The 14,228-nt window shown below is 46.7% G+C and overlaps 1 protein-coding gene across 5 annotated transcripts in view; it reads left to right on the top strand.

Annotated features, from left to right (window-relative positions):
• LOC135374993 (caspase-7-like) overlaps positions 1-14,228 on the top strand; it is an 88,629-nt gene that overhangs the window by 22,220 nt on the left and 52,181 nt on the right. For 3 of the 5 annotated variants that reach the window (XM_064607817.1, XM_064607813.1, XM_064607818.1), the window contains exon 2: positions 12,506-12,565. The exons of 1 other annotated variant lie outside the window; for it this stretch is intronic. Coding sequence is in view for 3 of the 4 variants with exons in the window: in XM_064607813.1 (XP_064463883.1) it covers positions 12,547-12,565 (19 nt within the window). In the remaining variant the exon portion in view is untranslated. Of the gene's footprint in view, positions 1-5,775; positions 5,816-12,505; positions 12,566-14,228 lie in introns of those variants that run through there. One more of the 5 variants, XM_064607814.1, reaches the window with a different exon arrangement.

Raw genomic sequence — 14,228 nt, forward strand, 5'->3', positions numbered from 1 at the left:
CAGAAAGCCGTGCGTTGCGGATAACAGGTCTTGGGAGACGTGAACACGGCGGGTAGAGGAAGCGCGGGTGGCAACGGGACGAATTTTGTCGAAAAGACGATGAAGGCAGTCCAGGTAAAGGCATGTTGACGGGTTGGGGGAAGGCGGCACGAAGAAGTCGGCTGGGAGATGCAGTGCACAGCCGTACACAAGGTCAGCCGCACTGCATCCGATGTCGGTCGATGTCCGATGTCGAAGAAACAGAAATGCTGGCCTCGAGGTACGCGTCCAATAACTCGTGGCCAAAAGTGCTGTAGCGCTGCTCGGTAGGTTTGAGGGCCTTCGAGAAGAAAACTATGGGGCACCATGCTGCGCCCTTCTGCTGCTGCAGCACCGCGCCGACGGACATACCAGAGGCGTCAAACATGAGTGTAGTGGGCGCACCGTGCCGTGGATGGCAAAGCAGAGAACAAACAGCGAGCTTGACACCCTGCCATCCCAATACAGTTCCCCACCTCGCCCTCCGTGGCTAGTTAGCTGGGCCCCCTCAGTCGCCCTCCTTCTTCTTGTGGAGGGGGGCAGCGCACCGGCAAAGACGCTTCGCGTGCGTCCCCGCTGCACCGATCATATTTCGAAACTTTACGGCGAGCTGCTCCGGCAACGCCGACACGAAGGGCCCCAAACTAGCCGGTTCCTTTGCGGGATAAAGTAAGGCGCTTCATGCGTTTCATGTCATCGGACGTCAGAAAACGTCATAAATTGAACGTCATGGATACACCCGGTGGCTAGTGATTACTGATTGGTTCCCATGAGGATGGATTCGTTTTCTGAGCGATGATTGGTCGTTCTCAAATTTGTTCGCGAGCGCTCGAAGAGGCGACAGTGCGGCGGCTGTGCCGGTTGGAACCGGCGTCCACGGAGTCGCCGGCGTCCGCTTCAGACGGCTTGTGTTGTACAGCGGTTTTGTTGAACTATCAGTTCTGATTTTTCCTGTTTAAAAACGCAAGCTATGTCATGTGAGTGTCCTCGAACAGTCACAGCTTCCAAGGAAGATGCCTGCGCAACATTTGTGCTCTGCTTCTTGGTGTAGAAGCTATTCGAGCGTCCGAACGCCTCGTACCCGATACCTGGTCAACGACTGCCGAGAGGTAAGTCATTTGTCTTGCTTGTTGCCTTACAACACCGCATTCACTTCGTGTATTGTGAATAAGTTGCCTAACAGTTACCGGAATTCGCGGTGACCGAGGCAGACAGCGTAGCTTTGCAGATACGATGGTAGACTATATTTCTTTTCGAGAAACAATATCATCTAAACGTTATGATTAAATACGCGTTCACGTCGTACTGTATAAAGGTATGACGCTACTGTAAGTCTGATTCTTGGTGATTTCGCTCGACAAGTTTCGTCCGAAGCGTTGACTTAGTAGCTATTCAGTACGTAGCGCCCAAGCCAAGATTGCCAGGCTAATCGGTCTGAATATATCATTGTGAAGTAGCGCAATAAAAGGTATTTTTTGTACTAAGGTCGCTCATCACACCCCACGGCTGCGATCTTCTCACAACCCTACCACCGTTCTTATTTTTCGCGTTCATTAGCACCTTTGTTCTTTCTATTTGCATTCAACTTTCACATGCATAACTGTATATCTGATACCAATTTTTTTTCATCTTGCAGCCACTGAGATCCAGTTCCCAGTAGCAGTCCCTTCCAGAGGCACTCCGACTTTATCAGGCTTCTTCAAGCAAATTCTGGAGCAATATTAATGTCATCCTGTGTACGTCTTGCATAACCGTATGTCGCACAATAAAATACTTCATGTGACAAAAACAACCAAGGCTCCGTCGTATTCCTGTAACTCCCAATGCATTCCGACAAACACACAAAAAAAAAACAGTGCATGGAAGAAAAAAAAAGGACCAACAAAAGAAGACGGGGAAGAGGAGCAGAGAGGAGGAAAGTAGTGAGAGAAACACGGATGACACACGATTTACGTCATTCGCTACATAATCAAAAAAGAAAAAAAATAGGGTGGCTAGTCCTCAGTCATTGGTCCAGCTCCGGAGGTCACGTAAATTTTCAGCTACAATAGATTTCTACTACAGCTTCGCGCCCCTGCCGACACGGCGCCACACGCTTTCGCGCGCCATGGAAGGTTCATAATTTCAAACCGACCAATGAGCGCTCGCATACCGGCGGAGCGGCCGCAGGAGCGAATGGGCTGGCTGCAGAGTGACGGCAGACAAGTCGCGCTTCGATTTAAAAATTTTGACATTTCATGACCTTTGGTGACGCGAAAAGCTCGCGGAGACTCACTTTAGTCCGCAAAGGAACTCGCGAGTTTCATCCCTTTGGCGGAGCCAACACCGAAATGCAAATACATAAATATATTTCATAAATCCGGAACGACAACTCTTGGGCACAAGCACTACTGCTCAACGTTCCCAAGCACACAAGGAGGAATTGAGTGATATATAAGATCGAGAGATGCATTCACATACTTTTCGCAAAAGTGACCGGCCACGCTTCTCCTTTACCCTGCATGCGCGCTCCAAGCAAGAGGGCGTGCAAACTCGCTCACTCGCTTCTTGGAACTATAGGTTCCCTTATGCGGACACAAAAAGGCGTGCTTGCATCGCACAGGGAAGGGTACGAGTATACAAGTGTACAAGTGTGAGTGTACAGGTATATTAAACAGCGTGACAGCAACAACTACACAACTTGGAGTTGTTCCTAGTACAAGCATGGTGGCTGCCAAGCCACTGCATGCGCCACTGGTACACCGGAAAGCACCGCTGTGACAGAATCAGGGCTGGGCAAGATACTTCTAAAAAGTATCTTCGATGCCGATACTCGATACCCTCAAAAATTGTATTTCTGATACCGATACAAGATACAGAACCGAAATTGATTTTCGATACAGATACTCAGTACTGTATCGTCGACACTTCGATACATAACTGAAATCACAATATAATAAAGCTGGTGTTAGGATTCGCGAAGTTTACATCACTAAAATAACAATATAATAAAGCTGGTAATATGATTAGGGAAGTAAAAACATTTATTCGTTCTTTCTAGAGCCTTTAGTGTATTTTTATAACGCACTTTTTCTGACAGGGCTTGAACGTAGCCGACCGCACGGATTTAATGAAGCTACACTGTCTAAGCAGTTAGTCTTGTTAGAACTTTAAACTGAAGCCATGGGTCCTTTTTGCCTTTTTGCCTTTTTGTAACAAGGGGTGTCAGGAGTAGTGTCTCCAAGTCATCGATTACTTCGAAACCAAAGTACCCACGTGGTTGGGGAAGACAAAACTGCCCTCTGCAAATTCCACGACAGCCGTCTTATATCTAGGATTCCGTAATCCGTCCTGTATATACAGTATGTCGAACTGTAGGATGTGCCATGAACGTGAGAAGTCATGTGTGGAAGCCCCAACTGGGATACGTTTTGTCTTTCTGACTAGACGACATACGCAAAGAACACAGAACTCTTGACCCTGATAACCTATTGCAACTCTTGGGCACTGACGAGCTCCTGTTAGTCTTGTACGGAGCACTCTCGATGTCACAATAGTGTCGACGATTTACAATGACTTGTCGCAGTGGTGTGAGTTATCTGGCGTTCTCAGAGCAGTGGAGAGAAAGGACAGTACCAACACCTTGTTCAAATGCGTGCTGTGCCTTCCCAAAAACAACAACAAAAAATCCTTATCGCATTATCTGCACCTTGCAGCTTAAAGTGCGCTTCTGTTTGTACTTTTCCTCTCATATATCAAAAGTAGGTCTCAAAGTAACGAATTACTTTAATGTAACGGTAATTTGTAATTTGTAACGATAAAAGTTACTGTTCTGTTAGTTTGCTTGTTTGGGCGACGCACTTCCCGTGCACTGTAGAGACTGGGCCTGCTTCCACGAAACACTTTGAGGTCACTCCGGGACGCTCCTCGGCACTTTCCTTCGTCTGTGATGTCCTCAAGCGGAAAAGTGACTTGCGCGAACCAAGTTGAGGATCGTAGCCATGAGGAAGGTAGGACGGTGGCGCCGAAAGGGCTGAGGGAGCTACTAGCTCTCTCACCGCTGTTTCTACCGTCCTTTACGCTAGCGCTAACATGCATAGCGTTGAGGCCCCGAGGTCGTCATCGTCTTGCGCTCTCGTTGTCGCGGCCGCGAGTCTACAGAGACCGTCAAAATCATTTGGACTATATATCTAGATGAAGGTGAGCTGCAACGGCGGTTCCGGTTTACGAGGGATGGAATACTTTTCATAACATCCCTCGTTGCTCCCGACATCCAGCCTGCGACCCGTCGGAGCCAGTCCCTCCCGTCGTCGCTACAAATGCTGCTGACACTGCAGTTCCTGGCTACTGGAAACTTTTTATCACAGCCGGTGACATCATCAACGTACACGAAGCGACGGCCTGTCGTGTGGTGCTCTATTCGTCGTTCTACATTTAATTGTCTCATCTACTGCATGAAGTTGTTCTTGCTACATTTGATAACTCCAGTGGTGGAGGTCATGCTTCTCGTACAGGTAGATTGTAATGTAGGACTGTGTGAATGTCTTTATGTCACTTCCACTGCAAATGAAACGGAACCCAATATAAAACCAATGTATATAATAACGCAAGATTGCGTTGAGAACGTGTCGTGTTGTCTTTTTATCTGTTCCGTGTCTCTGGATTTATCGTCGTTTTGCTACTTACCTGTTTGGAATGACCTTCTCCTGAACAGTGAGACACACGGAAGAGGCAGTCCCCAAGAACACATTGACATCCTTGGGATAGCCTAAGCGCATCATTCACGGACGGGGTGACGTCCTCAGGAGGGTCACATTTGATCCTCAAATCGTCCTCAATGTGTCAATTTGGCACTATACCGCGTCCCCACAGTATACTCAGAATGTTCACAGGCCATCCTTAATGACAATTTTAGGACAGTGCGATGGCACATCAGGGACAAACTCTAGATTCCTTTTACTGTACCCTATTTGTTTTTGTCTGGGACCACTACATTCTGTTTCACTTATTACTGTTCATTTGTCTTGATAAGCTGCCGCTATGATGTCTAGCTGTTCGTCTTTCCCCAACGGACAATGAGCAGGGCTCAATAAAAAGCAAGAGGAGAAATATAAATGCTCAACAAAAAAACCTTGCCAGGCACACCGAGTCACAAAGTCTGAGAAATTCACTTTGAGAAGGTACCGAAGCTCCTATTCCGAAAAGAAAACAGATACTATTTATTACGTGTTACAAACCTTCTGTGAATCCGATAGTCTTGCTAGCCTCGCACTCAGCACAAACGGTGAGCTGTCAGAGTTTAATTCGATTACAGAAAAAAAAAAACAATATTGAAGAGGGGAATTGCTTGAAGTATCAACTCTCCCTTACAACGAAGTCCATGTTTTTTACTTCTGTTCGTTTGAGGCATAGGGGTATGGCATTCGAAAGTCAGAAACAGTGCGTCAGGATCGCGCTTTTGCCTTTTCCACGATAAATGCTCCATGTCATAGACAGTCACCCCTTTTGGTGGAGAAATGTTTGCTTTCTTTTTCTTTTTCTGGAAAATGTCATTGAACCTCTAGGATTGGCCCGAAAAACAAAACAAATGTGTCACTCAATATTTGGGGAGTCTTAGCAGGTAAACTGAAAATAAAGTAATATTCTCGTCCGTCAAGCGTCCACTAGGGGCGGGCACATGACGTACCTGCATGACCCTTCACGGACAATCCGCGAGTGTCATCCTCAGGACACTCTGGGGACAGACATCGAAGGACGAGGACACGATGGCACTGTGGGGACATCCTGAGGACCGTGTGTGTTCTTCGGGGTGGGTAAGGTGAGGTTCATTTATTTACAAAAAGTACAAATACGTGTATAATAGTGAAAATGGAACAATCGCTTGCTCTTGTGGATTTGCAAAATTCTATAGGGCGATGTCAGAAGCAGGTGACAGTGCCGCTCAGAGCGATCGCTGGTTGGTCTAAACGCCAAATGACGCAGTGTTTTTGGAGGAGGAGCTTTTGGAGGCCGTTTCGCCAATATCAGCCTGCGGGAAGTTCCTAGCAAGATCCACTCAAATTAGGACATCTCTCAAAGCGTTCGTGCAAGCCACTTTCTGCTGCAACCCATAAATTCCTCAGTTGAGGAACGAAATGCTTGAGGAAGGCAAGCATTGAGGACCGTACCGAGGATTGTTTCGTGCAAGCGGGCTCTGCACCGAAAGCTTCTTCTTGTATGTGGTGAACGTGCCCAGACTCGAAAAGCTTCTGTCCTTTTGCAATGTTTCTGGCACGGACGTGCTATTCAATGTCACGAACATTCTCAAAGCCGCAACAAAGAACGACAGATATCATTTCGCTGCTACTACTTCGCTACGCGACGCACTTAATCGTGACATGCTTCATTTGTTGACGCTAAAGGTAGCAACGCCAAGATTTCCCCGAGTGGGCACAAAATGCTGAATACAGTAGCGCGCCTGGAAAGCGCATTTTGCCTCTTCATGGGTCTTTCTTTCTTTCTTTCTTTCTTTCGTTCGTTCGTTCGTTCGTTCGTTCGTTCGTTCGTTCGTTCGTTCGTTCGTTCGTTCGTTCGTTCGTTCGTTCGTTCGTTCGTTCGTTCGTTCGTTCGTTCGTTCGTTCGTTCGTTCGTTCGTTCGTTCGTTCGTTCGTTCGTTCGTTCGTTCGTTCGTTCGTTCGTTCGTTCGTTCGTTCGTTCGTTCGTTCGTTCGTTCGTTCGTTCGTTCGTTCGTTCGTTCGTTCGTTCGTTCGTTCGTTCGTTCGTTCGTTCGTTCGTTCGTTCGTTCGTTCGTTCGTTCGTTCGTTCGTTCGTTCGTTCGTTCGTTCGTTCGTTCGTTCGTTCGTTCGTTCGTTCGTTCGTTCGTTCGTTCGTTCGTTCGTTCGTTCGTTCGTTCGTTCGTTCGTTCGTTCGTTCGTTCGTTCGTTCGTTCGTTCGTTCGTTCGTTCGTTCGTTCGTTCGTTCGTTCGTTCGTTCGTTCGTTCGTTCGTTCGTTCGTTCGTTCGTTCGTTCGTTCGTTCGTTCGTTCGTTCGTTCGTTCGTTCGTTCGTTCGTTCGTTCGTTCGTTCGTTCGTTCGTTCGTTCGTTCGTTCGTTCGTTCGTTCGTTCGTTCGTTCGTTCGTTTCTTTCTTTCTTTCTTTCTTTCTTTCATGTCATTTCATCTTAAATGCCCTTGCAGGCTTTACATAAGGGAGTGGAGTAAGTTGCACTCACTCAATTCCACTCACTAACTCGCTTGATGTTTAGGTATTATTTCATCGCTACCCGCTACTCGCGTGCTGTTGGGTCATTCCACAAGAACCATCCCGAAATCGTAGGCCGACCCCCACGGACTTTGACAATTTTTTTTTTACTACTTCGTATCATTGAATTATGGATGTCAGAAAAATATTTCAGCCGAATTCCACGCGGCTTTCACGCGAGGCGGCGCCAAAGTCTGCAGGAGGGCCAAAAAGTAGGGTGCGTTTAATGGCTTCTCCGCAGGGAACGGCTCAAGCTATTTGAGATTTGTCACTTCCAGACTGATCAGGAAGCACTACCCCTTAGTTCTAAGTAAAAAAAAATTCGGATGGCAACGTGTATTTAAGGCGCGCCACAGGCTATAACTGTTGCGTTTTAGTCGCATGTTTGGCATTTTTTCCCCGTTCACTGGAAGCAAGTATGAAATTAGGTGTCCTGATAGATGTGGACATGGTTAATGTGTAGAAAACGTTTCATTCCTTCAGTTAAAGGACAAGGCTGCGAAATATAGCGAGCAATATGCAAATTTTCGAAAATTGTCAATATTTGAAGGAATAAAAGGTGAAGTTGCCATCGTGATACCGACATACCGTCAATGCTAAAATGAAGCTCAGCCTGTTCACTTGAAAATATAAAAAATCTCCAGGGTACTTTTATTTTTTTTTGTAATAATTTTCCAAATCTCTGTCTCAGATGCGAGCGGGCCCACGCTCCCCGCGCCCGCCCTCTTCAACTTGAAAAGACTTAAAACGCTACCGCTGTTTGTTCATTTGTCCGAGACGCGCTGATTTTGATATTGTCTGAGCATCTGGGTAGAAATTCTTAACGCGACACTAAAATTGCCTCCCCGCAATCAATCAGCTAAAGGGTAATACAATCAGGTACGCTTTTGCGTTGCCTCTCTTTCTCTCTCTGAGAATAAGCACGCAAACCGTGACAGATTCAAAGTAATCTTGATATAATATGGGACACAGAACACACACAGTGTTTTGTCACACACAAAGTACACAGAAAACATTGACATTTGCATATACACAGTTAATGGACAACCAGCACGTGTGATATAGTCTTTCCTGACGTACTAAGGTGCGCTTGCTTGTACTTGGTGTAGTGAAGTGTGAAGTTTTTCTTCGGTGGATGCTGATATCACACGTACCTTCACTGTGTTAGTTGAGACGGCTTCAAAGTAATGAAGTTCTCGTGTTCCAGGAATAGCTCGCGCTATTTCATAGCTATCCTGCAACGCAGCCTGCTCCGCCGATACATCTCCAAAGGACACCCATATGGCCAGTATGCTCTGAAGGCTTTCGTCAGCCCAAAGAAAATGCCGTGGATTCAATACCGGACGATCAAAAGGCCTCTGGAGACTCGCCTTTGCCGCCAGCCGCTTAACAGTTCCACCAATCCCATCGCATGCACCTTTCCCGTGGGCGTACCAAAAAGTTCCTTGTTGCCGATATTCCAAAATCCTCTTCATGAAAGCAAAGGTTCACAAAATTCGTTTTGTTCTTATATTGAGAAGCAGCGCCATCCGAGAAATAAGGCAACTTTTTGATGTATGCGTGAGCGGGTAGGAAATGCTGGAGGAACTTCTTTTGCTACAAGTGTAGAGAAGCGTTGTCGTGTGTCAGGGATTCAGAATTAATGACGTAAGACAAATGCGTGGTTGGGCCAGATTGACAGCGAAAATACACCACAACGGAATGCACAGTGGCCTGGGAAGTATTCCAGTAGAACGACAGTGGTGAATTTTGTGCCAGAAAGGAGTATTTTTCTGAATAATCCAGTTGAACAATCGCTTCACTGACGGGAAGGTCAGCCTTGAGTTGTCGCAAGTAAGCCGACTGCGACGAGCTGACGAAGTGATGTCTCTTTAGTGAATTTAGTTCAGGAATCAGCTTCTCGGAAAATTCCTGTATGGGAAAAAGTACTGTTTGAAGTGATGCTCTATCGCCAGGTACCCACTGCTGAAATGTGATGGTGTCCTGAAACTCATCAGCGTGGCCGAACTTATGAGTGAGTTTGGCGCGTAGAGGTTCCAACAGCGGGCACTGGGTGAGTCGTCCAAGCATCCTTCCTTGTCGAGGCACAGACCATTAGCCGCAAAAGGTCTTTGTAGTTTTCCTGGATTCCCGCAGCATGAAGCATCATATTCACGTTTTGATTGTCAGAGCACACACAGACTAAATGCGTTCCTGGGTCTCCAACAAGCACGCACCAGGGAGGCCTCAAGGAAGCAAATGTAGAAAATCCAGCTTCTAGAGTTGGGCTGCTTGACTTCCATATGAGAAAGGCTTCCTTCAAACCCGTAAGCATGAGCCTCTTCTGATGACCCTTGAGGACATCGTTTTGTCCTGGCATGTAGTAGGATATGAGTCATATTGGTAAAACTTCTCAATTGATTCCTTTGTCACAAGAGACAACGGAACCCTTCCTCTCCCTAAAGTTGGCTCGTTCAGGACGCCCATCGTGTTTTTAATTTCTCGTGCTAGGCGAACAAGACGTTCCGAAGTTCCAAAAAACTGCATTGTTTGTTGCCTCGACCACGACCATGGAGCCAACGTTAGGATCATGACCTTTCTTGATTGGCTCTGTTCAGCTGAATATTTCTTCCTCAGCTCCTGAAGCAGGGATTCATAATCTTCCGCGGTTATAGGGCATGACTCTCCTGAAGTGGATGCCATCGGTATGCCCAACGAAGTTTCAAGGGCTTTCCTGGCTTTGCACTCTATCCTACGGAGCTTCTCCTGTGCATACTTCTGTCTCTGGGGTAGAGCTCTTTTCCGTCTCAACCAAGAAGTTCCAGTGACTCGTTGAACGACTGCAGTGTGTCCTGATCTGCGATCGCCAGTTCACGACCTGGGCTGGACAGTGGCTCCGTCTCACTAGAAGTTTCAGACTGGTGCTTCATGCACAGCGCATGTAACATTTGGGACACAATCTCTCTCCAGGAATTAGCCCAAGCCTTGCTGTGTTCTTTGCTAGCGTTGACGATATTATTTTAGTTCCGCGCACTCTCTTCCTGTGCTGTCCAAGGGGGTCGACGCAACACTTGCATGCCATTTTTAAGGTGTACCTTCGCACGAAGAGCGCATGGTGGTTCTTGCAAACGGCAGTGATTGAGAAAGAGGCGCGCTTTCCTCGGGCAGAAATAAGGTACTGATGCTATTTACTCAGTTCAGTGAACTTTGTTGGAGGGGAACTGGACTCATCGGGACCAAATGAACAAATTGGACTGTCACCAACATTCACTGACGTAGATGGATGCTCCATGGCCACTTTCACAACACAGTGCCTGTATCACGATGGCAACTTCACCTTTTATTCCTTCGGATATTGGCAATTTTCGAAAATTTGCATATTGCCCGCAATATTTTGCGGTCTTCTTCTTTAACTGAAGGAATGAAATTTTTTCTACACATTAAACATGTCCACATCTATCAGGACATCACATTTCATACTTGTGCGTGCTTCCAGTGAACGGGGAAAAAATGCCAAACATGCGACAAAAACGCAACAGTTACAGCCTGTGGCGCGCCTTAAATACACGTTGTCATCCGAATTTTTTCACTTAGAAGTAAGGGGCCGTGCTTCCTGATCTGGAAGTGATAAATAAATAGCTTGAGCCGTTCCCTGCGGAGAAGCCATTCAAGGCGCCCTACTTTTTGGCCCTCCCGCAGACTTTGACGCCGCCTCGCGTGAAAGCCGCGTGGAATTCGGCTGAAATATTTTTCTGACATGCATAATTCAACAATACAAAATAGTGAAAAAAAATTGTCAAAGTCTGTGGGGGTCGGGCCACGATTTTTGGACGGTGTGTGTGTGTGTGTGTGTGTGTGTGTGTGTACCAGTTGTTCCATCTCAAATCGAAAAATCCAGTACACTTGATGTCTCGAATGAAGGGGAAAAATATATGTGTTGAAGCCATCGGTGGGTTAGGAGAAATAAACGCTTTCGAATTCTCTGCACTGTGCGGTTCGGGAAATAGGAGAGGAGAAAAAAAAACTGCTTCTTAGAGGACGATGTCGTCGCGCGCACGTTTGAGCCTTCCTACAAGGCTATTTCTCGTGGAATAGTAGTAATTTATTGATCTGGCTTTATACCACCTAGGGCACAATAGGCTCTGCCGACACAGCACTGCCAATTCAGGAGGCTATTGTGCCCTAGGTGGTCTAAAGCCAGATCAAAATATTACTAGGATGGGACAATAACTAGCCTTGTAGGGAGCGCTGAAACAAGCGCGCGACGTTTTTGCCCCTTTCCTATTTCTCGAATCGCGCAGCTCCCCTACGGCGTCAGCCGTGCGTTGTCCACCTCAGTGAAGCCAACAACGGTGAGCCCTTTCGCCACCACCACCAACACCCACCGAACAGCACAGTGCAGATAATTCCGAAAGCGTTTATTTCTCTTAAAGGGACTATCGCATCCGGGAACGTATGTATGATACCGATAGGGTAATGTTCCTCACCGCTTCAGAGTCAGCTTTGCCAAATTTCTCTTCCGAGAACAGCTTACATATTAAGTAAACGAGTTTTAAAGGTCCGCATTTCATCTGCAGCCAACAGGATGATGACGTAAGCCAGGCGCACGAATGGGAGCGCAGCGCTGGCGATTGTCTCCGAGATCGTCTGCTTGGCGTTCGCATCGCACTATACTAAGTGAAAAGTCCTCGGTAAATACGGGGGCTGACTTTCGCTTACCAGTGTGAGTGCAGACGTAACCATGTTACGTGAAGTACGGCGTTACGCTCCTAGCTGTACGAACACGTTCAACGTTAACCAGAAACAACATTCCGCGAGCCGGTAACAGAGAAGACGCCGTCCCCATTCCGCCTCGCCCGCCCGCCCGCCTGTCGGCCGGTTGCCAAGGCTACCAAGGTCCCTCCGGCCGTTCCGTGATTGGTATCCTCCATGTCAAAGGGCGCGCAGTGATTGGCCTCGTCCATGTGACGTTTCCAGAGAGGGAATCCAGGAATGCGTCGTCTGCTCTTGCCAAGTTTTATATCAAACTACACAGGAACGACGCTGCCAATTCGCGGAGGGTTTTCGGCGTTATTATCAGGGATGAACGCGGAGTAAAAAGGCACTACAGTTTAGGAATCGACCGGGACGGATGCGATAGTCACTTTAACTCACCGATGGCTTCAACATATGTTTTTTCCCGTTCATTCGAGACATCAAGCGTACCGGATTGTTCGATTTTAGATGGAACTAGCATATAGTCGTGTTCGTGAGGGATGAGCATGCCTTGAGTGATTTCTTCTTTCTGCCAGGTACAAGGGGATACAGTCTGATCAGTTGCGGAACGATCGACATGGAGGACAAGCAAAGTAGTGAGTGTTGCACATCACTTAAAATCAAAGCAGAAGACATCCTTGTGTTCCTTCTTTGTATATCCCCAATCCAACGAAGCAATCTCACCAATGTGCGGGGCGACTGCAAGAAGCTGTACAGCCACAGCTTCTTTGCGTACATAGCTTGTCAGATGGGCCAAAATCGCCACCTTGCCATGTATTTCAGCCCCTTCCCCGCGTAAGACAACGGGGATCGCCATATTGAGGGACGGTTGTTGCCAACATCGCAAAATCTGCCACCTAGATTTGTACGAAAGTAGAAATTATCTGCAAACAATGTGCACCGAGCATGCTATTTCTCAAAATAGCCACTTCAATCCGTATCCAATCCAGCGTGAGCTATGGCTGCCGTCGCTCCTCAATTGGCGTGGGAATGTGTTCACGGTATTTCCAATCACCGCGGACGTACGATCCTGTGCGTTCTGTGCAGTTGCGTCTGTGGACTGTGATGTTCGTTAAATATTGTGATGCTCACCAGCCAGCTGAGGCTGCTTTGAGTGATGTAGAAGAAGGTGTCCAGCGTAACTCTACGACGCATCTCTCTACGACGACATTGTGCGAAGAAGTGACTACATTTGTACGACCATGCCAGTCGTCCTGCGTTTGTTTGCTAAAACACTTCTTCGTTAGTGCGCAGAATAGGTTTTGTGATTGCCAATGAACGGCAGTACATGAAATAGGCAGCTTCGTTTTCGCTTTCGCAAGTGAAGAATGTTTTCTGTCACAAGTGCTTTGTGAAACAATTTTCTTCTGCAACGACCCTGAAAGTTATGTTGCGAAGGTTTGTCAATGGAAATTGTTTCAAACGCTATTCGTAACTACAAATATGTTTGCGACTGAGTTGTGGAATAATAACACACAGTGTATGATAATGGTAGACTGGATGTATTCGCAAATATATATTTGGTCATCGGTTATATTTGATAAGGCAAGTTCCATAACCACTTCGAATCCCTCGCAAGTACTCCATGAATCAATTTCAACAACCATGTAACTTTTTTCTTAAAAGTCTGGTTTGGAAGTGGAACCGCTTTCATGCATCTCTTTTTGCTACCGTATCGTTCACGTCATCCCCTTCCACACTCAAAGAAAGGGGCTTAAGGACTGTGTGTGTTTAGCTGTGTCGTAAAAGACCTTTCCCACCGTCCAGTCTGATGACATTCATATTCAGACGTAGCATATACCTTTCAGTTCTCAACATATGCAAGCATATTGACGTAACGTCAAAAAGGATTGGTTGGTGATTCACATGAATTAACAGAAAGCCTGATTGACTAGATATAACATGAAAAACGGTTAAAACTTGGCCTGGTTGGTGACCGCGGGAAGGAAGCTGCAGAATGCCGTATTCATATACTTTACTCTATATCACGAAAGTGTGACAACGTATATATCGAGGAATCATTAAGCTGCATAAACAGAGCGAGTGTTTTGGCTAGTTGATAAAGCAGTGGGGTTTTCTCAATTGTTTTTAATTGAAAGGTGCATCAACACCCGTTTAAAAGAACATTCAACTAATACCTCTAATAGATACGGTCCATTGGGGGACCACTTACTGACATTTGGATATGAAAATGAAAAAATGGCTAGGAAGCAAGCGAGCTGGTGAAGATGATGCATAATGTAAAAACCCCGAGACTAG

The sequence above is a fragment of the Ornithodoros turicata genome, chromosome 1, assembly GCF_037126465.1.
Source record: "Ornithodoros turicata isolate Travis chromosome 1, ASM3712646v1, whole genome shotgun sequence".
NCBI classification, from domain to species: Eukaryota; Metazoa; Arthropoda; class Arachnida; order Ixodida; family Argasidae; genus Ornithodoros; species Ornithodoros turicata.